At 41.6% G+C, this 27,970-nt stretch overlaps 1 protein-coding gene across 5 annotated transcripts in view; it reads left to right on the forward strand.

The window, feature by feature from the left end:
* The window catches only part of LOC144576436 (coiled-coil domain-containing protein 144A-like), a 78,383-nt gene that overhangs the window by 29,179 nt on the left and 21,234 nt on the right, over positions 1-27,970 (forward strand). For all 5 annotated transcript variants that reach the window (XR_013535495.1, XM_078372744.1, XM_078372745.1 and 2 more), the window contains 4 exons: positions 6-134; positions 21,130-21,414; positions 21,982-22,202; positions 23,449-23,647. Coding sequence is in view for 4 of the 5 variants with exons in the window: in XM_078372744.1 (XP_078228870.1) it covers positions 6-134; positions 21,130-21,414; positions 21,982-22,202; positions 23,449-23,647 (834 nt within the window). In the remaining variant the exon portion in view is untranslated. The remainder of the gene's footprint in view (positions 1-5; positions 135-21,129; positions 21,415-21,981; positions 22,203-23,448; positions 23,648-27,970) is intronic.

A 27,970-nucleotide genomic window follows, 5' to 3' on the forward strand; every position in this document is an offset into this window, starting at 1 on the left:
CACAGGTAGTTATGAGACAACACCAACTAGAATGGACTGATCCCCTAAAACAACAACCTGCAGCAGAGGCTACATCATTTAATTTAGATGAGACACAGGATTCAAAGAAGAAATTGGGTCAAAGCAGCAGTGAAGTATGTATGAAACCTAACATGTCTACAGTTAATCTATAGGTGGTGAAATGGTGTCAAATGCTTTAGGATACTGATTAAAGTGGATGGCTTTTGTATTTTTATGATAATTTTATTATCTTTATAATGCACTTTTTTCTTAACCTCTGGCTTTCATTCTATCCTTTTCTCCTGATAAGTACATACATTTTTAAAATAAGGATCATTTCCAAAGATCCTTAGGAAAGCTGGGAATTATTAGTATTCCTCACAGAAGTTGAGAGGCTTTTTTTTTTTTTCCTGTGAAGTATTTTTAGTGATTTCTCTATTGCCATGGTTAGGCAAGCCAGATTAAATCATAGGATAATGTTTAATGGAATGTTTCAGAAATCGTCTTATTTCTTATCTTTACTTTTGTAAATGGGTACAGAATCTGTGTATATTTATTTCATGAATTTCAGGATGACTTGTACAGAAAGGCCATAGTACTGTTCTCCAAAATGCAAATGTTTTAATTTATAAACTACTTGACATGTTAGGCACTTCCTTCATTTACCTTTCATTTTAAATATATTGTGCTTTTTTACAAATCACCTACAGTATGTATATCCAAAGTAGAGAATTAAGAGATGTATCTAGATCCTACCACTGAATTTTTAAAAAAAACTTTACTGAGACAAAATTCTTATACCACACTGTTTACCCATTGAACGCATACAAATCATGGTCTCTTAGTATAGTCACAGTGTTGCATAAACATCACCATCATCAATTATAGGACATTTTCATGACCCTCAAAAGAACCAGCAATCTATTTTGTTTCCATACATTAGCCCATTCTGGACACCACATATCGACTGGATCACACAATATGTGGTGGTCTTTTGTGTCTGGCTTCGTCTACTTAGTATAACATTTTGAAGGTTCATTGTGTTGTAACATGTATCAGTACTTAATTTCATCTTTCTGCTGAGTATTGTTCCACTGTATGGACGTACCATTCATTTTATGTAGCCATTTATCAGTTGATGGACCTTGGGGTTGTTTCCACGTTTTGGCTATTAATCATCCTGCTGTGACCTTTTATGTACAAGTTTTTGTGTTTGCGTATGTGTTCTTCTCTTGGGTATATACTTAGGAGTTGAATTTCTGGGTCCTATAGTAACTCAATGCTTAAGCTTTTGAGGAGCTGACAGTCTGCTTTTCAAAGTGGTTGCACCATTTTACATTCTCATCAGCATTGTATGAAGGTTCTAACTTCTTCACATCTTTGCCAGCATTTTTCATATTTTTGATTTAAAAAGGATTCCAACCCAGAGGTATAAAGTGGTATCGTGTCATTGTGGTTTTGATTCACATTTCCCTAATGATGAATGACTGTAAGCCTCTTTTCATGTGCTTATGAGCCATTTGTATATCTTCTTTGGGAAATGTCTATTCAAATCATTTGCCCACTCTAAAATTGGGTTATCTTAAATTTCTGAATTTTAAGAGTTCTTTATATACTCTAGGTGTATGTCCCTTATCAGATATATTGTTTCCAAATATTTTCAATGGCTTTCCTTTTTACTCTCTTTCTTACGATTTATTATGTTTTTAAAATTTCTATAATTTTAAGTTGTAGAGAGAAGTTCTCACTAAGTTGCCTAGGCTGATCTTGAACTGAGGTCAAGCAATCCTCCCACCTCAGCCTCCCAAAATGTTGGGATTACAGATGTAAGCCACCATGCCCAACCTCCTTTTTCTTTCTTAATGGTCTCCGTTCAAGCACAGAAGTTTTGCATTTCGATGAAGTCCAGTTAATCTATTTTTCTGCAGTCACAAAGATCTATGGCTATGTTTTCTCCTAGGAATTTTATAATTTTAGTGGTTCTATTTTGTTAGTTTTATATATGACATTTGGTGGAAATCCACCTTTATTCTCTTGCACGTGGATATACAGTTGTCCCAGCACCATTTGTTGAAAAATCTATTTGTTTCTCATTTTTTTAAATACCCTTGTTGAAAATCAGTTGACTATAAAAATGTAAATTTCTTTTTGGATTCTTGATTCTAATATGTTGAGCCAGTACCGAATCACATTTTAGGAGAATTCATTTTCAGTCCTGTTGCTTATTACGAGTTGTCTTATGTAAGAATAGAAATTCAAGTAGTAGAATGTCTTTAATTTCACTTTATGCTTCTTGAAGGAGTGTATGGCCAGCTTATGCCTTGCTGACTCCATGACATGATGAGAGTCAGGCTTGCAAAGACAGATCCCATTGATTTTTTTTTCTCCAGTCACACCTTTTGTCTCTAACCCAGTGCCTCTCTCTTCACTCCCATTTCCGTCAATTCTTGGCCACAGGATCTGCTGACTGTGTCAACTATTTATTGCATTATGTTTCATTAGCTCATTATAAGTCATGGAGTCATATGTAGATTTGAACTATCTATGAAGCTCAAGATTAAGTCTGGGCTGTCATCTTTCCTCATTGGAAACTGAGCTAATTTATCATGTTGCAGTTCACAGTTAGATCCTCTTTTGACCCAGCACCTGGTTCTCTTATACAACTGTGGGGCTAAATTCTATTCTTGCACAGATCCTACATTCTCAGAAACCAGAGTTCCCTGCATTTACCTCCTTTTGCTTAAATGTAGATGAGTAGCTATGCTTTTCTAGCTCAATACATAATTCATTGAATAAATACTTCAACCTATTCAAATAACGACTTCCAGGAGTGCAGCAACTGGAAATCAGGTAATGTCCAGGCATTTATCAGAAACAAAGAGTCGAATTAGTTGTATGAATTTCAAAATTTCAGAGCCAATTTATATGATATGGAGAAGCATTTTGTTACAATATAAAGATGAGCTGCTCTTCCCTTCTCCATACAAATGAGTTAAGGGGAAATTGCATTGAATAGCCTAACACTCAAAGGACACTACATTTGTTTTACTTTCGAGATTGTTAAAACTGATTCCATAATTTTTTTAATTTCCTCATTGAGGAAATGAAAATGAAGATTGAATCCTAGATTGATGAATAAATATCCAAAGCTGCTGATCACTTTTAAAATTTTAGTTCCTTGAATCAGGTACAATGTCTGATTTTTGGTTATTAATCAAATATTTCTAGTTTTTTCAACTTTATACTTCAAATTATATATCTCCTTCCTTCCTCATCTTCCTTATTTCATAACTCGGGGGACAAATTCTAAAAGGCTCACTGGCTTAGTCATTGGAATTTGTAATCAATGGGAACTTTTTCTAAACTTCCTCCTCAGTAGTTCTTATGTCTTTCTTATGAGAAAGACCCAGCACCTGGTTTCTTTCTCATAAGAAAGACATAAGAACCACTGAGGAGGAAGTTTATCATATAAATTATATGTATTTATCATATAAATTTGCTTTTCTAATTCATACAATTAGAAAAGTTCTGCTGCTTCCCATTAGAATCATTTATCATTAATAAATTAACCTCAACATTTGTTAGCTCTTACTTTAAAGGAGACTAATTTCTACTGGGTCTGTTATTCTATTGCTTATTATCTCCTTGTTTAAATTTATTTTTCTGGGTATTTTTTCCTAACAAATTACCCAAATTTGAGTGGCTTAGAATGTTTGTTTAGTTCACCAATCTGTGGTTTGGGAAAACCTTGGCCAGGGCAGCTTCCCTCTGCTCCCTTCAGCTTCACTTGGGATAAGTCAAAGGCTGAGGGACTAGAATCATCTGAAGATTTGTTCACTAAGATGTCTGTTGCTTACAGCGGCTATTGGTTGGAACTTTAGTTGGGGCAGGATACCCAAATATTCTACACTGGAACTCCTAGGCTCTCTTTGTGGCTAAGTTTCCTCACAACATGGGGGCTGGGTTTCAAGGCGAGCAGTCTGTGGTAGAGAGCCTCTTCAAACCTAATGTAGGAAGCAACATCGTGTTATCACTTAACACATTCTGTTCATTAGAAGCAAGCCGTTAAGTTTCACCCATAGTCTATGTATAGGATGAATTATTTTGCTTTTACTTTTATTTGTGTGTGTGTGTGTGTGTTTTTAAACATGATGTCTTGCTATGTTGCCCAGGCTGGCCTTGACCACCATGGCTCAGGAATTCTTTCTGCCTCAGTCTTCCAAGTAGCTGAGATCACAGGCCTGTGACACCACACCTGGCTTCCTTTTATTTTTTGTGGACTTGTATAACTACATATTTATGGTATACACAGTGATATTTTGATATGTGTAAACAATGTGTAATGGTCAAATAAGACTATAACATATCCATCACCTCAAACATTCACCATTTCTTTGTGCTGTGAACTTTGAAAATCCACTCCTCTAGCTATTTAAAACTATTAGTTAACCAAACCAGGTGTGGTGGTGCACACCTGTAATCCTAGATACTAGGGAGGCTGAGGCAGAATGGCTTGAACCCCAGAGGCAAAGGTTGCAGTGAGCTGAGATTGCATCACTGTACTCCAGCTTGAGTGACAGAGTGAGACTCTGTCTGAAAAAAAAAAAAAAAGAAAAGAAAAGTTAACCATATTCACCCTACAATGCAGAAGAACACTAGAATTCATTCCCCCATCTAGCTATCATTTTGTATCCATAAAACAACCTCTCCCCATCTTCCACTCTCCCTTACCTTTCTCAGCCTCTGTTACCCACAATTCTACTCTCTACTTCCAAAAACTTTTTTTTTTAAATTTTAGCTTCCATATGAGTGAGAACATACAGTAGTTATTTTTCTGTGCCTGAATTATTTCACTTAATGTCACTTAATGTTTTCATCCATGTTGCTGTCAATTGCATGATTTTATTCTTTTTTATGGCTAAATAGTATTCCACTGTGTACGTATGTCACATTTTCTTTCTTTTTTTTTTCTCTATTTTATTTTATATATATATATATATATATATATATATTTTTTTTTTTTTGCATTTTAGGTTTTGGGGTACATGTGAAGAACATGCAACATAGTTGCATAGGTACACACGTTTCGGTGTGATTTGCTGCCTTCCTCCCCTTCACCTACATCTGGCATTTCTCCCCATGCTCTCTCTCCCCAACTCCCCACCCCCAGCTGTCCCTCCCCTGTTCCCACAACAGACCCCAGTGTATCACATTTCCTTTACTCACAACCACAGTCATCTATTGATGAACATTTAGGTTGATTCTGTAGTTTGGTTATTGTGAATAGTGCTGCAGTAAACCTGGGGATACTGGTATCCCTTTGATATACTGAATGTCTTTCTTTTGGATAAATAGTAGTGGGATTACTGGATTATATGAGACTTGTATTTTTAGTTTTTTAAGAAAGTTCCACAGTTTTCCATAATGGCTATACTAGTTTACATTCCCTCCAAGAGTGCATAAGAGTTTTCTTTTTCTCTCCAACCTCACCAGGATTTTTTACTTTTTTTTTAAATATATATAGTAGCCATTCTAACTGGTGAGACGATATCTCATTTGGAATTTTATTTCCGTTTTCCTGCTGCGGTGATGTTGAGTACTTTTCCATATATTTGTTGGCCATTTGTACCTCTTCTTTTTAGAAATGTCTATTTAAATTCTTTGTCCACATTAGAGGGATTATTAACTGCTTTTACTGTTGTGTTAAGTTCCTGGCATATTCTAGATATTAGACCTTTCTCAGATGAATAGATTTATAAATATTGTCTCCCATATTATAGATTGTTGGTTGTTCAACAAAGGATTTGCTGTGAAGAAACTTAATTTTAAAATAGCCTTACTTGTCTATTTTTGTTTTTATGCCTGTGCTTTTTTTGCATATTCCTGTGATAACTTAGCTTGAAAATCTTTGCCTTGACCTGTGTCATGAAGCATTTTTCCTGTATTTTCTTGTAGTAGTTTTATAATTTTGGATCTCATGTTTAAGTCTTTAATCCATTTTGTGTTGATTTTTGTATATGGTGAAAAATAGGGACCTGGTTTTATTCTTCTTTTTACAAATATCCAGTTTCCCTGGCTCCATTTGTCAAAGAGAGGGTTCTTTCCCCAATGTATGTTCTTGACACTTTTGTTGAAAATCCGGTGTCTGTAAATATGTGTTTTTATTTCTGGGTTCTCTATTCTGTTCCACTGATTTAATTTTCTGTTTTTTATACCAAGACCATGCTTTTTTGGTTACCATAAGCTTATAATATATTTGAAGTCAGGTAGATTTCAAGGAGGTAGAGTGATGCTTCCAGCTTTGTTCTTTTCCCTCAGACTTGGCTTGTCTAACTCTAGCATTTTTGTGGTTCCATATAAATTTTAGGATTGTTTTTTCCATTTCTGTGAAGAATGTTATTGGTGTTTTTCATTGCAAGTTATAAAGGGCATTTTATTTTCATCTTATTTTTTTTTCTTTCTTTTTTTTTTTGAGACAGAGTCTCGCTCAGTCTTCGGGTCCCAGCCTGAAGTTTAGTGGCACAATCTCAGCTCATTGCAATCTGTGCCTCCTGGGTTCAAACAATTCTCCTGCTTCAGCCTCCCGAGTAGCTGGATACTACAGGCGTGCGCCACCACTCCCAGCTAATTTTTGTATTTTTTAGTAGAGACAGGGTTTCACCATGTTGGCCAGGATGGTCTCGATCTTTTGACCTCATGATCTGTCTGCCTCGACCTCCCAAAGTGCTGGGATTACAGGCGTGAGCCACCGCCTCTTTCTTAACTTTTATTTTAGATTTAGGGGGTACATGTGCAGGTTTGTTACAAAGGTATATATTGCATAATGGTTAGGTTTAGGGTGCAATTGAACCTATCACCGAGGTAGTGAGCATGTACCTGGCATGTCATTTTTCAACCGTTGTCCCAATCCAATCCCTCTTCTTGTAGTCCCCAGTGTCTGTTGCTCCCCTCTTTATGTCCATGTGGACCCAATGTTTAGGTCCCACTGACAAGTGAGACATGTAGTATCTGGTTTTGTTTCCACATCAGTTTGCTTAGGATAATGGCCTCCAGCTACATCCATGTTCTTGCAAAGAACATTATTTTGTTCTTGTTATAGCTGCATAGTGTTACATATTTTATGTGTGCTACATTTTCTTAATCCAGTGCACTATTGATGGGCTTCTGGATTGATTCCATATCTTTGCTATTGTGAATAGTGCTGCAGCCAACATATGGGTGCATGTGTCTTTTTGGTAGAATGATTTCTGAGAGGGAGTGGGTATTTAACCCACTAATGGGATTGCTGGGTTGAAGGCAGTTCTATTTTTAGTTCCATGACAGAAATCTCCAAACTGCTTTCCACAGTGGCTAAATGAATTTACCATTTTCTCCAGCAGTGTATTCGAATGCCCTTTTTGCTGTAGCAGCTCTGCCAAAATCTGGGTCGATGTTCCTTGTTTTTGGACTTTTTAGTGATAGCCATTATGGCTGTCACTGGTTTGAGATGGCATTTCATTGTGGCTTTGATTTGCTTTTCTCTGATTAGTGAGATGAGCTTTTATTTCATGTTTGCCCTCTGCTTTTCTGTCTTTTTTTGGGAAATGTCTCTTTATGTATTTTGCCCGCTTTTATATATTTTTTTAAATTCTTGCTTGTTGATTTAAGTTTCTTATAGGTTCTGGATATCAGAACTGTTTAATGCATCGCTTGTAAATACATTCTTTCTTGATTTAGGTTGCCTGGTTAGTCTCTTGAATGGTTCCTTTTTCTATGCAGAAACTCCTTTGTTTAACTAGGTTCCAGTTTTTCATTTTGTTGCAGTTGCTTTTGACGACTTATTCATAAATTATATTCAGAGGCTGATTTCAAATAATATGTTTCTTTGGTTTTCTTGTAGGGTTTTTATAGTTAGAGGTTTTTCTTTTAAGAATGTACTTCAGCTTTCATTCATTTTTATATGTGGTGATAGCTAGGGGTCAAGGTTTATATTTCCGTGTATGGATAGCAAGTCATCCCAGCACCATTTATTGAACAGGGAGTCCTTTCCCCATTGCGCTTTTTCAAAGATCAAATGGTTATAGGCTTGTGACTTTATTTCTGGGCTCTCTATTCTGTTCCATTGGTCTGTGTGTCTGTTTTTGTGCCAGTACCATGCTGTTTTGTTCATTGTAGGCTTTGTTTACTGTAGTATAGTTTGAAGTTGGGCAGTGTGATGTGTCAGGTTTTGTTATTTTTGCTTAGGATGGCTGTGGGTGTTTGGGCTCTTCTCCGGTTCCATATGAAATTTTAGAATCTTTTTTCTAATGCTGTGAAAAATGACCTATGTAGTTTGATAGGAATAGTATTGAGTTTGTAGATTGCTTTGGGCAGTATGGCCATTTTACTGATACTGATTTTTCCAATCTGTGAGCATGGAATGTTTTTGCATTTTTTGGTGTCATGACTTTTCAGCAGTGTTTTGTAGTTCTTTTAGCCACGTTTCATCTCTGTGGTTAGATGCATTCCTAAGTATTTTGCTTTTTTGTGTATGGCTGTTGTCAATGGAATCACATTCTGGATTTGTCTCTCAGCTTGAACTTTATTGGTCTATAGAAATGCTACTGATATTTTTGCATTCTGACTGAAGTCATTTATCAGTTCCAGGATACACTGGCAGACTCACAGAGTTTTCTACTTAGAGCATCAGATCATCAGCAAAGGGAGATAGTTTGGCTTCTTTTCCTTTTTGGATGCCTTTCTTTCTTTTGCCCGATTGCTCTGGCTAGGTGGGAGTTCCAGTCCTATGTTGAATAGATGTGGTGAGATGGGGCATCCTTGTCTTGTTCCAGCTGTCAAGGGGAATGCTTCCAACTCTTTTTGTTCTTTTTTCTTTAAATTTTTTCTTTTTTATTTTATAGAGACAAGGTCTTACTGCGTGGCCAGGTTGGTCTCAGACTCCTGGCCTCAAGTGATACTCCTGTCTTCACTTCCCAACATGCTGGAGTTACAAGCATGAGCCACTGCACTCAGCTCCCACTTCCAGCTTTTGCCCATTCTGTGATTTCAGCTGCAGGTTTGTTACAAAGTGGCCCTTGTTATTTGGAGGTCTATTTGTTTGATGCCTAATGTGTTGATTTTTTTCATGACGGGATTATGGATGTTATTGAAAGCTTTTTTGCATCTTTTGTGATGATCATATGGTTTTTCTTTTTCCATTCTGTTTATGTGGTGAAACACATTTACTGATTTGTGTACTTTGAACCAACCTTGCATCACAAGAATAAACCCGACTTGATTGTGGTGAAGTAAACTTTTGATGTGTTGCTGGGTTTCATTTGCTAATATTTTGTTGAGACTTTTGTGTCTACATTCGTCAGAAATATTAGGCTGTAGTTTTCCTTTTTTTTTTTTCATGAAAGCCACTGACTTTATTGATCTAAAAAACTTCACAATAGTGACTCTTCTGCCAAAGAAGGAGCCAAATGGTTTCAAACTGGCTGAAAGTGAGGGTGGGGGTCAGGGATAGGGTCAGGATTCCATTCAGGAAAGCCAGTAACTGTCATCAGGGAACTGGCAATGGAAAAAGGAAGAGGGAGGCATGGAAGAGCGAGAATCCAAAAAAGTTGAAATGGTTAGGGGAGGAAACTCCCAAAGACCTTGAAGTATGTCGGAGGTGAGTAGGCAATAGCAATCTTTTACTCTGTAGCGGACAGGGAGGGGTCCGTACTCCGGAGATGAGGACGAAAATAGCAGTCTTTTACTTTGTAGCGGACAGGGAGAAGTCCGGAGATGAGGGAGAAAATAGCAGTCTTTTACTTTGTAGCGGACAGGGAGGGGTCCGTATTCCGGAGATGAGTATCTTTTTTTTTTTTTTTTTTTTTTTTCTGAGACAGTTTCGCTCTTGTTACCCAGGCTGGAGTGCAACAGCACGATCTTGGCTCTCTGCAAACTCTGCCTCCTGGGTTCAGGCAATTCTCCTGCCTCTGCCTCCTGAGGAGCTGGGATTACAGGCACGCGCTACCATGCCCAGCTAATTTTTTTTTTTTGAGACGGAATTTCGCTCTTGTTACCCAGGCTGGAGTGCAATGGCGCGATCTCGGCTCACCGCAACCTCCGCCTCCTGGGTTCAGGCAATTCTCCTGCCTCAGCCTCCCGAGTAGCTGGGACTACAGGCACGCGCCACCATGCCCAGCTAATTTTTGTCTTTTTAGTAGAGACGGGGTTTCACCATGTTGACCAGGGTGGTCTTGATCTCTTGACCTCGTCATCCACCCGCCTCGGCCTCCCAAAGTGCTGGGATTATAGGCGTGAGCCACCACGCCCGGGCTGCTGAATTCCTTTATGTGCACGGAGAGACGGTGAGACTTTCTGTTTTCCAATTTGGATCCCCTTAATTTCTTTGACAATTTCTGTGTCTGTGTCCTTCAGGGATATTGACATGTAGTTTCCTTTGGTTGTGTGTGTACTTGTCTGGGTTTGGCCTTACAGTAATACTGACCTTTAGAATAAACTAGGAAGATTTTGGAATAATTTGTAAAACATTGCTGTTAGTTTTTCCTTAACAGTTTAATAGACCATCCTGGTCAACATGGTGAAACCCCGTCTCTATTAAAAATACAAAAAATTAGCTGGGCATGGTGGCGCATGCCTGTAATCCCAGCTGCTCAGGAGGCCGAGGCAGGAGAATTGCCTGAACCCAGGAGGCGGAGGTTGCGGTGAGCCGAGATCGCACCATTGCATTCCAGCCTGGGTAACAAGAGTGAAACTTCGTCTCAAAAAAAAAAAGGTTTAATAGAATTCGGCAGTAAAGTTACCCAGTTTTACACTTTTCTTTATTGGGAAACTTTACTGCTGATTCAATTGCATAACCTTTCATTGTTCTGTTCAGGTTTCCATTTCTTCTTGGTTCGTTCTTGCTGGTTATGCATTTCCAGGAATGTATCCATTTTCTCTAGGCTTTTCAGTTTGTTGGCATATAGTTGTGCACAGTAGTCTCTCATGACCCCATGTATTTCTTTGGTATGGTTTTAATATCTCCTTCTCTGTTTCTCTTTTTGTTTTTCTCTTTTTTCTTGTTTAATATAGTTAGCAGTGTATCAGTTGTGTTTATCTTTTCCCAAAACCGTCTTCCAGTTTGAAGGATGTTTTGTTGGTTTTGGTTTTTTACTCTACCTCATTCAGTTCTGCCCTGCCTTTATCATTTCTTTCCTTCTACTACATTTGAGTTTTGGGTCTGTTCTTGCTGTTTTGGTTTCTTAAGGTGCATTGTTAGGTTGCTGGAAGTCTTTCTCTTTTTTTTTTTTTTTTACATGGTTTTAGATTGTTCTTTTAATGTGTTAGTCTCAGGTAAGAAATCATTCTTTTAACTGGAATTTTTGGAGGAACAAGACTTAGAAATGATAATATTTGGTGGTAATCACATAGAATAACAATTTTTGTGTTTGGGTCAGTGCTAGAGTTCATTCAGGTGGTAATCTGGCTGGCTTTGTTAGTCTTGCTTCCCAAATTAGCTTTGCTTTCTGATCCAGATGTCAGTATGTGAAATGGTGATCAGCCAAGTGCAGAAGGATACACAAGTTGGCTGCAAAACATGATGACCTATCCAGTGGAAAGATGAAACCTGACAGAGACTTGGGAGCAGGCTCAGATGCTGCCTGGGAATGCTTAGGAATCTGGGGAAAAGCACATCGGAAACTTTAAATGGGAAATGGCAAACCTCAAAAACATACAAGGTTAAAAGTACAAAAAGCTCAACCCAGCCTTCTTTTGAAAGGCAATCCCAGTCTTTGGGAATATCATAGAGAAAATCTATCAACATATACACGAACTCTCAGTGCCAGTATGGCCTTGCCAGTGACACCTTGGCTCTCATGGACTGAACCATAATCAATTATATACAAATCAAATATTCCAAGTGTATAACATGAGCTCTGTGAATTGATGAGATGTGTAGCCTTGAGGATAAAAGGATAACAGGTGTATAGTCACTGTTTTCTCAGAGCTGGTCACATGAAAGGAGAAAGCAGTGATGCATGCAGCTGTATTTATGATTGAATATCCTGTATTCAATCATGAAAAAGCAGCATTCAATATCATCATCTGCCCCACCAAAAGGAAATCTGGATAGTTCTTTTGGGAATTTTAAAAGTTATCTGGATACAGGATGTAGTCCTTACTTATTTCCAGCTCTGCAGAGTTCTAAAATGCATGTATCGGGGCAAGGGGTATTTGGCATTTCTGGGAACCTTCCTCACAATTTGCTGCTCACCTAAAACCGCTTTAAGAAAGAGTTTTCAGTAATGATTTTTTAAAAACTAACAAACATTATGCATTGTTTTTAAAATTCAATACCAATCAGTAAATGTGTTTTGAAATTTGTGAAGCCCAGGTAGTTAAGACATACCATACACTTTATGACTGTCTTTGAAATAGTGGCACCATCTCATTGGAGTAGGCACGATGCCTCCTTTAACAGATGGCTGGGAAAGAAGGCAGCCAAAAGACCATGTATGAACAACAAATGTGCTTCTAAGGATGACAGTCCAAGCAGAGGATGTTGAAATTGTTTTCCATCCCATGCTTGCAGGCCTGTGGCAAAGGGACTGGGGAATCAGTTGACTTTCGTGCACTTAAGCAAAATGGCCAAATAGCTCCCATGACTATAGGAAAGGAGACAAACAGATGTGGGGGCAGCAGAGTGTTCCAAGCATGGAATTAGGAATGCTCATTGTCCTCGCACCATTGCAAGCAAGCCTCTTCTGCCGTCTGTTAACACCATGTTTTATCTTGTTTTCATTCACGTAAGTTGAGGAACGAGCACTACACAGATAGGCAGTTTGGCATCTTTAGAGATGAAGTGTTGTTGCTAGAAAGATCAGGTTGGGTTATTGACTCAAGAATTCTTCCATCTGCCGAATCTTACCAAGACCGCAAACATTTTAAAATTATTCTCAGACACGGACACAAGTTTATGAAATACATTCTGTCCGACCTACCCTCTGCGGGAAGACTGAGCTCGTTCGGAAAAAACCGGACCGCAGGCTAGAGGAAATTCCTTAAGTTCAGGCTTTATTGAGAGGAAAGAGCCTCCGGGCGGACCAGCCGGGAGGAAGAGGAGAATGGCTGCGCCGCTCAGAGGGGCAGGGTTATTTATAGGGGGCTGAAGGGCTGGGGGTGGGGAAGCCAAAAGCCGAGGTGGTGGGCAACTGTTGGTCAGTTTGAACTGCTGGGCGGGAAGCTGGGCAGCGGGAAGCTGGGCAGCATGAGGGCTAGGGCCGGTATCGGTATGTAAAGTGAGAGATAAGGGAGCCTCTTTGTGGGGGAGGGAAAGAGAGAGAGAGCTTTTGCGGTAGGGGCAGAGTTTTCCAAACATTCCCGACTCCTTAAAGAAAAGAAAAAGAGGGGGTCAGGGGCGTCGGTTGTCTCTCTGGCTACTTCCTGCTGACAAGGGTCGACGGGGGGGTTCTGAAGAGGTTTCTTTTCCTAAGGAGCCTGGATGGTCGGGGAGAGGTCTATTTCTTGCACTCGTTCAGGGTAGGGTTGGAGCAGCATCTGGTGGATGGTGACTCAAGTCAGTTCTTGAAAGCGCCGCTGTAGGAACTGTAGAAAGCAAGGAGCAATAAGTAAGATTAGGCAAACAGCTACTAGGGGCCCAAGCAATGGGGACAAGAGGGTATACATAGAGGAAGACCACCACGCTGTGGCTTCAGCCGAGAACTTCTGACTCTGCAGGTTAGTTTTGAGTTTCTGGAGGCTCTCGATTCGGGTTTCTACTAGGCCGGATTCATTGATGTAGTAACAGCACTCTTCTTGTAGGAAGATACAGGTCCCTCCTCGTTCAGCAGTGAGCAGGTCCAGGGCTCTTCGGTTCTGCAAGGCAACTTGGGCAACTGAGGTGATCTGTCATTGGAGTGATGCTAAAGACTCAGTAGAGTCATTAATAGCCGCTTGGAGTTGTGAGGTCAGTCGGGCTATGGCCAGGTGAGAGTGGACTAGTGCCCCTCCTCCTAATCCTGCTGCAAGTGCTGAACCAGCAAGGGAGACACCAATGGCAATGGGTAGGAAGGCAGCTCGTCGGGTGCGGCGATGGGGAGTTTGCAGCATCTGGAATTCGGCTGGGGAATATATAGTGAGTCGAGGGACTAGGGTTACCGGGAGGACTTTCTGTGTATTTTCAGATGGCTGGGTGGGTTGGGGAAGAGAAGCGTTGGCGTGTTCTCGGAGAAGGCTGCGAAGGAGAGTAAAGTAGGGGAGGTAGCTGTCTAGAGGAGTAGTCTCTGGTGGTGGGGGAGTTGAAAGTAGGAAGGGGCAACCATACAGCAGCTCAAATGGGCTAAGCTGTGATGGGCCCCGGGGGCCTGCTCTTACCCTGGTGAGGGTGATAGGAATTAAGGTTACCCGGGATTGGCGGAGCTCAAGCATGAGCTTAGTCAGATGCTCCTTTATTAGGCCATTGGCCCGTTCCACCTTACCAGAGGACTGAGGATGGTAGGCAGCATGTAGCTTCTACTGAATTCCTAGAGAGGTAGAAACGGCATTAGTGACTTTGGAGATAAAGGCTGGGCCGTTGTCTGACTGTATGGTAGACGGGAGTCCAAAGCGTGGGATGATGTCTTGAATGAGATGAGTGGCTACTGTCCCGGCAGACTCAGAGGCTGTGGGGTAAGCTTCAATCCAGCCTGAAAAAGTGTCAACAATGGTTAGCAGATACCGGTACTGTTTGTGCTTTGGCATATGGGTGAAATCAATTTGCCAGTCTTGGCCAGGTAGGAACCTGCGTAGCTGATGAAGCTGGCGCCGGGGATGACAGGAACTCTGGGAATTAGTTTTCACGCAGACAGTACATGAGGACTGGACTTCCTGTATGGTATTGAGGAGGCGGTGGGGGTGAAAAAGTGGGTGGAGGAACTGGTATAAGGCTTTAGGCCCAATGTGGAGTGAATTATGGATGTCTTGGATTATCTGGTACCTTTGCTTTTCAGGGAGGATGAGGAGGTTATGCTTGAAGGCCCAGTCATCCTTGAACTGTACCCCGGGGGTAGACTGGAGGGTCTGGAGTTCTGAGGCAGAGTATTGAGGGCTAGGAGAAAAAGGCTGTGTGGGCTGGCGGTGGGGAAGGTTATGACGGCCTTCAGCTTTGAAAGGATGTCTCACCCCAGAAGGGGAACTGGGCAGGTGGGGATTACTAAAAAGGAGTGGGTGAAGGGAGTGGAGTTATATGAGCACATGAGTGGTGGGGTTTGATAGGGGATACTCGGGGTCCCATCGATTCCCATGACTAAGACCTGGGAAGGGGTGAGATGGCCAGAATAAGAAGGAAGTGCAGAGTAGGTAGCCCCCATGTCTTGTGACCCTAGGCTCGGCGAGGGTAACCGGAGTCGGAAAGCCAGGGCCCCGCTAGTCATCTAGCAGCCCTAGTAGACTGGGGAACGGAGCTCCCTCGGAGGTCGGCTCCTGGCAAGCAGGCTCCTCCCTACTGAGGGTGACTGCTGGCTGCGTAACGCCAGTGTGTCTGTTTTGAGGAACCGGCACCCTGGGGAAGCTGGGGCAGTCTGACTTCCAGTGTCCCGGGAGCCGACAGATAGGGCAAGGCTTAGTTGGTGGCCATGGTTGTGGACAGGCTCGGGACCAGTGTCCTTCCTTTCCACATTTGAAACATGCCCCTGGAGGGGCATGGGTTTCGGCCTTGGGCTTCTGGTTCCCTGCCGGCCTTAGAGCCGCCACTAGGGCTTGGGTCTGGAGGGCAGCCTTCTGCTTCATGCAAGTTTGGCGGGCAGCCTCAGCCGCATCTTCCCTGGCATTGAATACTTTAAAGGCCATTTTTACCAGGTCTTGGATGGGAGTCTCTGGCCCCTCTTCTGCTTTCTTTAGTTTCTTTCTTATGTCGGGTGCTGATTGGGAGATAAAATGGGAGGCTAATACAGTGGCCCCATTTTGGGAGGCTGGATCTAGTCGAGTGTACCGGACTAGGGCTTCTTATGTTTGAGTGAGGTATTGGAATTCTTTAATATAGGTGGACGGGTTGGCTGAGAAGGATCCTAAACGTTTCTCAATTTGGGACAGGTCTTGGAGTGAGAAAGGAACATGGACCCTGATTAAACCTTCTGCGCCTGCTACTTCTCGGAGTGGGGCCAGGATAGCTGGCTGGTGGGAGCGGGTGTGGGCCGCCACCGGAGAGGCAAGAGGAAGTGCAGCCTCTGAGGGAGGGGGCTCGGAGGGAGTAGAGGGAGAGCGAGGCATGGCCTCTGAGGTAGGAGGTGCAGAGGGAGTGGGGGAAGGGCGTGCCGTTGATGGCGAGTGGTTGCTGAGATTGGCAGGAGAGGACAGATGTTCAGGCAGATCCTCCGGTGAGGAGTAGGGAGGGGGAGAGGTAGTGGAGGAAGATTTACGGGGGGTTCGAGATAAGAGGATTTGGTAGGTGGAGCAGGAAGAACATAGGTTGGGGTGGGTACGGAGGTCCCAAAAAGCCTGGATGTAAGGAATTTCATTGTCCTTTCCCGCGCGGCGACAAAAATCGTCGAGATCTCGGAGGGTGTTGAAATCAAAAGTGCCAGTCGGGGGCCAATGTGACTGGTTACTGAGTTTGTATTGGGGCCAAGCCACGTGGGACAGGAAAATAAGCTTTTTCTTTCTGAGGGTTTGGGAATATCCCAATTTGGTAAAATTTCGCAGCAAGCACCCGAGGGGGGTGCTCAGAGGTATTTTGGACTCCGAATTTCCCATGGCAGGCGCAGCTACAGACTCTCCGGCGCGGATGGGCAGATGCAACGAAAAGGTGTCCCCGTTCATTGCAAATTCCCCGGAGTACAATTAAGTACGGAAAGGGAAGCGGTCAGAGGGGCATCCCCCGTCTGGCGGCTGTCCCTCGGAAGGCTCCTGGAGCGGGAATGGAAGACTACCTTGGCTCGGCCGAGACTAGGCAAGGAGTCCGTGCGGAACACCGGAGGGAGCAACTGCACCATGCCGTAGGAAGAGGAGACGGGAAGCGGGGGAAGGCAAAGCAAGAAAAACTTGGCTTACCTTAATCGGAACGTGGAGGTGGCAGGGCCAGTGTTGGGTAGGTCGGGGAGGGGGGCCGTGGCCGGGCCAACGGCCCCAGCTCCCGTCCCGGGTTTCTGGCACCATTTGTCCGACCTACCCTCTGCGGGAAGACTGAGCTCGTTCGGAAAAAACCGGACCGCAGGCTAGAGGAAATTCCTTAAGTTCAGGCTTTATTGAGAGGAAAGAGCCTCCGGGCGGACCAGCCGGGAGGAAGAGGAGAATGGCCGCGCCGCTCCGAGGGGCAGGGTTATTTATAGGGGGCTGAAGGGCTGGGGGTGGGGAAGCCAAAAGCCGAGGTGGTGGGCAACTGTTGGTCAGTTTGAACTGCTGGGCGGGAAGCTGGGCAGCGGGAAGCTGGGCAGCATGAGGGCTAGGGCCGGTATCGGTATGTAAAGTGAGAGATAAGGGAGCCTCTTTGTGGGGGAGGGAAAGAGAGAGAGAGCTTTTGCGGTAGGGGCAGAGTTTTCCAAACACATTCCTTGCAATTCTTCTTTATTTCCTGATCCTGTCCATCTTTGTACACTTTGAGCCTATAGGACTGGAAATCAATCCTGCTGGCAACTCATGTTATTTTAAACAAGATTAATACAGTTTGTCAAATCTGGAAATATTTCTCCCAACTTTCATAAAAAATGAAAAGTTATTTATTTATATTATTTTATTTATTATTATTATTATTTTTTGCCCAGCTAAAACATGGGTTTCTTTTATTGCAGAGTGATTGGTTGACGCACAGAAACTCACACAAATCTGGGCTCTGTTTTTGGAAAGGGTACTTGCAAATGTTCGAAATTGTCCTTCAATAGTCTTTCTCTTTTTTAGACGTAGCTGTTAATTGCTGTAAATTGCCCTCTTAGTGCTTCTTTTGTCACTTTCTATAGGGGTTGGTTTCTTTCCCATTTTCATTTGTTTCAAGATATTTAAATTTTTTTTCTTAATTTATTGATTGGCCCAGTTGTTCATTCAGGAGCATGCCGTTTAATTTCCATGTGTTTGCACAGTTTCCAAAATTTTTGTCCTTGTTATTGATTTCTGTATTTATTCCATTGTTGTTGAGAAGATACTTGATTCCTAGGAGTTTGTAAACTCAGTAGATGGTCTATTCTGGAGAATTTTCTATGTGCTAATGAGAAGAATGTGTATTCTGCAGCTTTTTAATGAAATGTTCTGTAAGTGTCTGCTAGGTCCCTATGGTCTGCAGTGCAGGTTAATTTTGATGTTTTTTTGTCGATTTTCTGTTGAGATGATCTTTGCAATGCTGAAAGTCAGGTGATGGAGTCCTCATCTACTATTGTACTGGGCACTATCTGTCTCTTTAGTTTCAGTGATGTTTGCCTTATAGATCTGTGTGCTCAGGTGTTAAGTGCATATACCTTTATGACTGTTGTATACTCTTGCTGAATTGATCCTGTTATTGTTATATAATGACCTTCTTTTTCTCTTTTATTTATTTTTTTTTTGACTTAAGATCTATTTTGTCTGGTAGAAATATAGCTGCTCCTGCATGCTTTTGGTTTCCATTTGCAGCTGTGTAGTTACAATGTCCTTTCCTTCGGGTTCCACTATCATTTTCTTCACTATCCTTAAAACCCTTCCTACCAGCCTCTTCGAGGACCACCGGGTTTCCACTCACAGTCGCTTTAAGACTTTTTGTTCTCATGCTTATATGACAAGTCTATTCAAAACTGTTGCCAGCAGTCTCCAGTTACTCTAGATATGCTTATGGGGAGGGGGGTGCATTCTGAATTGCCCGACCAACTTAATTACCCTAATGAGGCTTATACTCAGATAACCTCCTTGGCGATGTGTGCCTGGAGGCAGTTACCATCATCCAGTGTTAGGATGGAGGAGCTTGCTAAAATTCGTCAGGGATCTGACGAGCCTTTTCAGGAATTTGTCTCACGCCTCCTCCAGGCTGTTACACGCCAGGTTGGCAGTGATGAAGCTGGATCTCTATTGGTGAAACAATTGGCTCCTGAGAATGCTAATATGGCATGCCAGGCATCCATGAGGCCCTTTAAACATAAAGGCACCTTAACTGATTATATTTGCCTCTGTGCTGATATCAGACCTGCTTATCAACAAGGTCTTGCTCTAGCAGCTGCTCAAGCAGGTGGTATGTCTATTGCCACCTTTTTAAAACAGAGACCCAACCAACCTAGACCACCCCTTAAATTTTTACATTGTGGCAGTCTGGGCCATATGGCTAGACAGTGTCAAGTTCCTTTTGCTCCACAGCCTCAGATGTTAGCTTTGCCAGCACCCCCAGATCCTACTCCTACTTCTCCTTCTCCTGTCACCCCATCACCCCAACCACATCAACCAGGTTTGTGCCCTCGCTGTCACCGTGGCACCCATTGGGCCAACGAGTGCCACTCTAAGCATGATGCCCAGGGCAATCCTCTCCCTCAGCAGTTGGGAAACTCCCAGCGGGGGCAGTCCCAGCCCCCGCAAAATATCAGGACACCTTATGTTCAAGCTCCTGTCCTGAGTTTGAGCGCAAATCCGTTTCTCAACTCTGCAGAGCAACACCGAACAGCACGGGACTTGACCTCTGTGTCACCGCCTGACAGGTATTAAGCCCTGACATGGGACCCCAAGCCATCCCTACGGGCATTTTTGGCCCTCTTTTCTCAGGATATATTGGTCTTATTTTAGGTCATAGTAACTGTTCCTTGAGAGGTCTGCATGTATTACCTGTTGTTGTTGTTGATGCTGATTACTCGGGAGAAATTAAGGTGTTTGCTTGGTCGCCTACAGGTGTTTTCACGCTGAGTCTTGAATTGTTGTTTGCTCAACTGCTTCTCACTCCTATTGATACCTCAGCTGACTCTCAATTGTCGACTAAAGTTATAGGTAACAAAGGTTCTGAGCCTTCCTCTTATGCTTACTGGGTTCAAGCCATTTCATCTACCAGACCTGAACTTACCATTAAAATTAATGGCAAAACATTTAAAGGCCTCCTGGACACAGGGGCTGATGTGTCTGTAATTTCCCATAAATACTGGCCTTCTCAATGGCTTACAACTACTGCCATGACTTCTCTACAAGGCATAGGAATGACTAACAATCTTATGCAATCTGCAAGTTTATTAACTCAGCAGCGTGGAAATTTCAGGGAGATTTTTCGTTGTCATCGTTTAATGTGCTCTCTTATTTCGTGTAAAGCAGCAATGAATTACAAGACTGTGCTACTTACTAAATTAAGGCATTTTTATTCAGAAAAGTGGTACGGATCATGCCATTCAACTTTTATACTGGGAGATGTGATTGCTTCTTAACGCCAAGTGTCATTACTCCTTGAAATGTAATTCAAATTAACTTAAGACATTTGCAGTTCAGCAAGAGGCTTGTGGTGCTGGAATCCACTTTTTTCAAGATTTACTAGTCTTAATTTCAGAGTCTTATTATGGGAGCCATGTATTGACTGGGGCCCAAATAATTTAATATGACACCCCTAAAACTTCCATGCAATTTATGGAGAATGACATTGGGTTAAAGGACTAAGAGACTTGTGCTAAGGGGGTGACTTAGAGCCATTTTAAGGAGGAAAGCCATGAAATGATCATAGAAAAACAGAAGTCTAAGATCAAATCCAAATGTTATGTGGAAAAAATGATGAAAGTAAAGGATATATTTTTGTGAATTCTGGTGGTTTTAACTTTGTTTTTAATTTTCTGAGTAATCCAATGGTCTGTATTTTATGAATCTACAAGAATATAGGTAATATTTTATTGCAACTGAATTCATTTCAAAAATGATTAGTTTTGTGTTAGAACATTCTCAGTCTACTTTCTTTTATCTTTTTTTCTTTTCTGTCCATGCTAGCATGCAGTGGCACTGTCTCTGGTCACTACAACCTCCACCTCCCCGATTCAAGCCATTCTCCTGCCTCGGCCTCCTGAGTAGCTGGGATTACAGGCACCCCCCACCACACCCAGCTAATTTTTGTGCTTTTAGTAGAGATGGGGTTTTTCCATGTTGGCCAGGCTTGTCTCAAACTCCTGACCTCAGGTGATCCATCCGCCTCGTCCTCCCAAAGTGCTGGGATTACAGGTATGAGCCACCACACCTGGCCTCTGTGTACCTTCTTCATTACCAAAGTATATTGTTTTTTGACTCATGCAGGATGACCTTACAGAAGCACAGAAAACTGCACCTTCACGATGTCCAGATCTGGACGCAGATAATGAAGTTCTTCGGCAGACATTATTCTCTGTGAAAGCATTAAAAAAGAAATGTCAAACACTAGAGGAGGAGAAGAAGCAGTTGAAGCAGGAAATAGTAAATCTCAAAATTCATATGGAAAGAAAAATGTTAGAACGTGGTGAAGCTGAACAGTATGAGGTGCCGATTGAAGAAAGATCAAGACGGATAGTAGAAGCGTTAAAGGAAATCAGTCTCTCCTTGCAGGTTGGTTTAATTGTCTGCAATGTGCTTTCATTCGTTTCGCTGCAGATTCTATCTTGGATATATCCATCGTATATGTTTTCTGTACTTTTCTTACAGCAATTTGTTTGGCAGACTTCTAGAAGGAAGGTGATATCTGTTTCTCCCTTTAAATATTTTAGTTTCCATCATTCTTCTAACTAAATTGATCTTCCATAATAAGAATTCTCACTAGAAAATCATTGATTACTAAGGCCAGTATGCATAAAAGAAGACTAATAGAAAAAGTAAAAAAAAGAAAAAATTGTGATTGAGAAATTATACCATACTCTTGAAGTGCTTTTAATCTACATGGTTCCATTTTAAAATCTTAACTTGTTTCTGTCATTGTTTGGAGGATTGTTGTGCAACTCAGAATCAATCGTTAATTCAGTTGATACTGATGATAAATATGTGAAGCTTGAGCTTCTTTCTTTCTTCACGTACTTAAAATTGTTGTCTGAATAACTGACTCCAAACAAAAGGAAACAAATGCACAGTAATTATTCAGGTTATAATTACTTTAAAATGTTCCCTTTTAATTAATTTTAGACTCAAGCAGCACCTCAGGAACAGTTAGAACAGTTAGTGCAAAGGGTGAATGATATTACCGCAGAAAAAACCCAGATGGAACTCACAATCAAAGACCTGCAATCTGAGCTCTCCAGAGTAAAAACTTCGCAAGCCGAAAATAAAATCGAATTGGAAAGATATAAGGAATACCGCCTAAACGAAGTAAAATTTGCAGCAGCCTTTTCAAATGAACTGAGAAGGCAAGTCAGTATACAGAATCATAGCAAATAAGTTAAGCTCATTAATTTGCCATCCAGAGCATAACTTCCAGTGAGACAGGTTCATGAGATGTGCGGGAAGTGAAAGCTAACTAGACTGTACAATTTTTGAATATTGTAAATTATAAATAGTAAATGAACTTAAACTTTAAGTAAAATAGAAAATAGTAAATGAACTTCACCTTTAAAATCTTAGTCCAGGACAGTTCATGTCACTCCTGTTGTTGGTTTTACGTGGCTCCCCCAACCCCTTAATATTCTTGTATAGTTAACCCAATCTATTAGGGATTCTGCTAAATATTTGTGAAGCTTCATAATTTAGACAGTGATATCATGATAAAAATTGTCAGTATTCCCTTAATTCAAAATATTAATGAATTTAATTAATTTTTGGAAGATGGCAGCTGAAATGTTGGGTCAAGTACGACGACTCTGGGCACATTCTGGCACTGAGTAAATTCCCTTTGCTTGACTGTGGTCATTAGAGGGCTCCTTGAGAAGAAACATCATGTATAGTTTTTCCACTCCACGTAAAGACACACTTGTGAAGTACAGAATGATTAACATAGGGTTGAAGGGACGTATTACTAAGTGATTAAAAAAAAAAAAAGCACCTCGGTCAGCCTGAGGGGGTGTGTGGAAGACAGAAAGGGCAGGCCCCACCTCTGAGGCATGGGCCACAGCGGTAGTCGATGCTGCTTTAGCTCTCTTCGATCTCAGCCATCTTATTCTCCCCTAGGGAAAGTCTCCTTGAATGATTCCTCAATGCCAAATGCTCAATTTTTTCCAGATAATGGGTGAAATATACAAGGGCGGTAAAAACAATTGTTTGAAAATCTCTTTGACTGATAGTTTTTTAAAAATCTCAACTAGTTTACTCAATACAAATATTTCTAGCTTTTATTTTTTTCTTTTAGCTTTTTAATTGTATATATTTAAAGAGTACAACATGATTTATTGTATATATTTAAGGAGTACAACATGATTTCTAGGGGGATTTCCAACCAACAAGTAGTTGTTCCCCCTAGAAATAGATGTACTTCTTTAGACCAATGTTAAAACTATAACTGGATACAGTATGCATGCTCTAACACATTTTCAGAGTTAAAATATGGCTTACAGTATATTCCATTTACTCTTATGGCAACTTCTGGAAGACTTGAAGTCATTTAGGAATCATTTAGGAAAAAATGAAATACTAAGCATTTGTCTTTTGTAACCTTCATAGAACCATGGAGATGACAGCAGAGGTCAGTGCCCAGCTTACTGTGGAGAAAGAGAAGACCAGATATCCAGCCACTGCTTCTACTACAAGGCCATTCCTAGTGTCACCTTCTGTTGGAAATCTTGGTGAAGGTCTCAACAGAAGACATATTGGAAGAGAAAGCAGGTCTTCAGATGAGAGCATGGAGAGCTTCATGTTGAGGGTTAGTTATATTATCTTTTTTCCTTTGGTGTTTAGATTTCTGATATAATTCTGGCGTGTTACTTGCTGAAATACTCAGTTGTTTAATTGTGTTGTGTGTGGTAAGCAAAGGTAATAATTATCTCTGTTAATAAAGAGGAGACAGAAATTTTAGTGATTTTTGAATCCCCGGAGCTCTCATTCACAGGAGATTACTCCTTTGTTAACTTGATTCAGTAAAGGTAACCAAACTGACACATTTTACATTTCTTTAAAAACTACAATTAAGTTAGATTTTAACAAAGGTATACTTTGATGTGCATGGTCTTGCTAATTGATTTTATGTTTGCCTGGGGTTCACTTTTAAAGGGTTTAGTGTGCCTGGGGTCACTTTGAGAGTTTTTCTGCATCATCATGACAAGGAGACCCAGGCATCTAGGATCACCTTCCCCTTGAGCTCCACACTGCATTTCATTAGGAAAAAAAGGATGGCTGACTGGCCTCCTAAATCACGTTCCTGTAAATAGCAGGCATGGTGTGGGGGAATCTCTCCAGAAGACATTGCTTTTACTTAAACAAGATCAAAACCCCATTCCACTCCTTTATCGACCAAGACCCTTTCATATGTGCTTTCTAAAACTGTAAATCCAAGACCCTTTCACTAGTAATTTCTAAGGCTGGAAACCTAAGATTCTTTCATGTGTAATATCTGGAGTATACGCCTATATAAAGGCAGAGCTTTTCTTTGTTAGGAGAGTGTAGTCATTTAGACAAATTGTCACCTGGCTCCTGGCCGTAATAATAATAATAATAATAATAATAATAGTAGTAGTAATAAAAACACCTCTTCCTTCGCAGTTCGGTGTTTGAGAGGTCTGATTCTCGAGGCCATTCCTGCTTCAGTCTCAGGTTTTCTACCCCTCATCATATGTGAATGATTGGTATCCACACACTAACCACACATGGATGTTTATTATTTAAAAAGATCCAATGTGAATACTTTTAATACGTTGTATAAACCTGCAACACTTGATTAATCTCTATTCTTTAAGTTGAAAGTTTTGTGATTTTCTTACATGAGTACACCTGTAATTGCTATTGCTCTTACAGCATATAAATCTCACTAACCCAACCAGGCCTCCCTCTAGTGTCTGCTCCTAGGGCAGGTCCAACTAGGTAGTTTTGTCCCCTAGCCCTCCACACCCAGATCACTGGACTGCTAGTGCTTTCAGGCTGTGGGCTCCCTCAGGCAGAGGCCGTGGACAGACAGGTTACACCCTTCCTTGGCAGGTCTTGTAGAACAGGGTCCCTAACCCTCAGGTGGCAGACCAGTACTGGTCTGTGGCTTGCTAGAAACTGGGCCGTACAACGAGAGGTGAGGGAAGGGCTGGTGAATGAGCATTACCACCTGAGCTCCACCTCTTTTCACATCAGCACTGGTATTAGATTCTTACAGGAGCACAAACCCTGTGTGAATTGTGCATGCAAAGGATCTAGGTTGTGTGCTCTCTATGAGAATCTAATGCCTGATTTGAAGTGGAACAGTTTCATCTCAGAACCATCCATACCCCCTACATCTGTGGAAAAATTGTTTTCCACTAAACCAGTCCCTGGCACCAAAAAGGCTGGGGTCTGCTGTTGTAGAGGGAGGCACACCTGGCTCCCACAGTGGCAGATGAACTCGGGCCTTCTTCTTCTCGGCATTCTGAGATAGGAAGCTCCTCCTCTGCTTGAGCTCAGTCCACAGATACCAGCTCAGTATACTTGAGCAGTGTGCTTGAACCCTGGGGGTATCAAGACCAGGTTCATGACTTTGTCTTCTGGTCCCATGGGGTTGAGCATTGGCTGTGCTGGGGTTGGGGGCTGAACTGCTCCCAGGCCTCTGGAAAAGCACTCAGATGGGGCAGTGGAGGCTGCGCTGTGTGCTTACTCTTGAGTGAGTAGCCAGGCAGGTGCCTTGGGAGGGGCTGATGGACAAGAAGGTACACAAACCAGATATGCCACAGTCCCATGGTTAATGTGACCCTGCTGTCTACTGACCTGGCAGTAAGCAGGAGCTAGAGTCACTCAGAGCAAGATGGAGAGCCTTGCCGGATGGGTGCCTGTGGTCGTGTTTTGCTGCAGCTGCACCAGATGTAAAACCTTCTGGGCTGTATGCAGGTTTGAGCTTTGCCTCTGCCTATTCTCCAGGCAGTTCTTCTTGCCAATTTAGATGTTTGTGTGGTCTGGGGATCTCTTGTAGCTAGTATCCCAGAGTTCCTGTGTGGGTGTGTGGTGTTGTATAGTTCCTTCATTCACTCCCTTCTTAGTTTCTGGACTGGGGAGTAGTCCTAGTGCTTGGTGACCCTGTGCAGGCTTCCCAGATTTCTTCTTCAACGTTGATGCCTGCATTACTTACCTCATTTCAGTGTTTTCTCTCCAAAGACCTGCTAAAAGTGTGATAATTTACTTGATATTCCTGGCTGCATGTGGTAACCATCTTGTCTCCCCCTAAAAACATCAGAAATTGGCATTTAATAGAGTTTGCATTGAATTGGTAGACCGCTTTCAGGAATAAGGCCATGTAACCAGTATTCTTCCAGTCCATGAGCATGCAGTATCTTTTTTTTTTTTTTTTGAGACGGAGTTTCGCTCTTGTTACCTAGGCTGGAGTGCAATGGCGCGATCTCGGCTCACCGCAACCTCTGCCTCCTGGGTTCAGGCAATTCTCCTGCCTCAGCCTCCTGAGTAGCTGGGATTACAGGCATGCACCACTATGCCCAGCTAATTTTTTGTATTTTTAGTAGAGACGGGGTTTCACCATGTTGACCGGGATGGTCTCGATCTCTTGACCTCGTGATCCACCCACCTTGGCCTCCCAAAGTGCTGGGATTACAGGCTTGAGCCACCGCGCCCGGCCCAGCATGCAGTATCTTTCCATGTGTGCGTCTGCTACAGTTTCTTTCATCAGTGCTTTGTAGTTTTTTTGGTAGCGGTCTTTCATCTCTTTGGTTGACTTTATTTCGAGGTATTTTATTATTTTGTAGCTTAAGTAATTGGACTGCCTTCTTGATGTCTTTTTAGGCTAGTTGATTATTCGTGTATAGAAAGGTTACACGTGCCATTGGCATTATTTTTTGTATGCTGATGTTGCGGCCTGCACCTTTGCTGAATTCTTTTATGTGCACAGAGAGACAGTGTGACTTTCTGTTTTCCAATTTGGATCCCCTTGATTTCTTTGACAATTTCTGTGTCTGTGTCCTTCAGGGATATTGACATGTAGTTGCCTTTTGTTGTGTGTGTCCTTCTCTGGGTTTGGCCTTATAGTAATACTGACATTTAGAATGAAGTAGGAAGATTTTGGAGTAATTTGCAGAACATTGCTGTTAGTTTTTCCTTAAAAGTTTAATAGAATTCGGCAGTAAAGTTATCCAGTTTTACACTTTTCTTTATTGGGAAACTTTACTGCTGATTCAATTGTATAACCTTTCATTGTTCTGTTCAGGTTTCCATTTCTTCTTGGTTCGTTCTTGCTGGTTATGCATTTCCAGGAATGTATCCATTTTCTCTAGGCTTTTCAGTTTGTTGGCATATAGTTGTGCACAGTAGTCTCTCACGACGCCATGTATTTCTTTGGTATCGGTTTTAATATCTCCTTCTCTGTTTCTCTTTTTGTTTTTCTCTTTTTTCTTGTTTAATATAGTTAGCAGTTATCTTTTCCCAAAACCGTCTTCCAGTTTGAAGGATGTTTTGTTGGTTTTGGTTTTTTACTCTACCTCATTCAGTTCTGCCCTGCCTTTATCATTTCTTTCCTTCTACTACATTTGAGTTTCGGGTCTGTTCTTGCTGTTTTGGTTTCTTAAGGTGCATGGTTACGTTGCTTGTTTGAAGTCTTTCTCTTTTTTAGACGTAGCTGTTAATTGCTATAAATTGCCCTCTTAGTGCTTCTTTTGTCACTTTCTATAGGGGTTGGTTTCTTTCCCATTTTCATTTGTTTCAAGATATTTAAATTTTTTTTCTTAATTTATTGATTGGCCCAGTTGTTCATTCAGGAGCATGCCGTTTAATTTCCATGTGTTTGCACAGTTTCCAAAATTTTTGTCCTTGTTATTGATTTCTATATTTATTCCATTGTTGTTGAGAAGATACTTGATTCCTAGGAGTTTGTAAACTCAGTAGATGGTCTATTCTGGAGAATTTTCTATGTGCTAATGAGAAGAATGTGTATTCTGCAGCTTTTTAATGAAATGTTCTGTAAGTGTCTGCTAGGTCCCTATGGTCTGCAGTGCAGGTTAATTTTGATGTTTTTTTGTCGATTTTCTGTTGAGATGATCTTTGCAATGCTGAAAGTCAGGTGATGGAGTCC

Source organism: Callithrix jacchus, chromosome 5 (assembly GCF_049354715.1).
Source record: "Callithrix jacchus isolate 240 chromosome 5, calJac240_pri, whole genome shotgun sequence".
NCBI classification, from domain to species: Eukaryota; Metazoa; Chordata; class Mammalia; order Primates; family Cebidae; genus Callithrix; species Callithrix jacchus.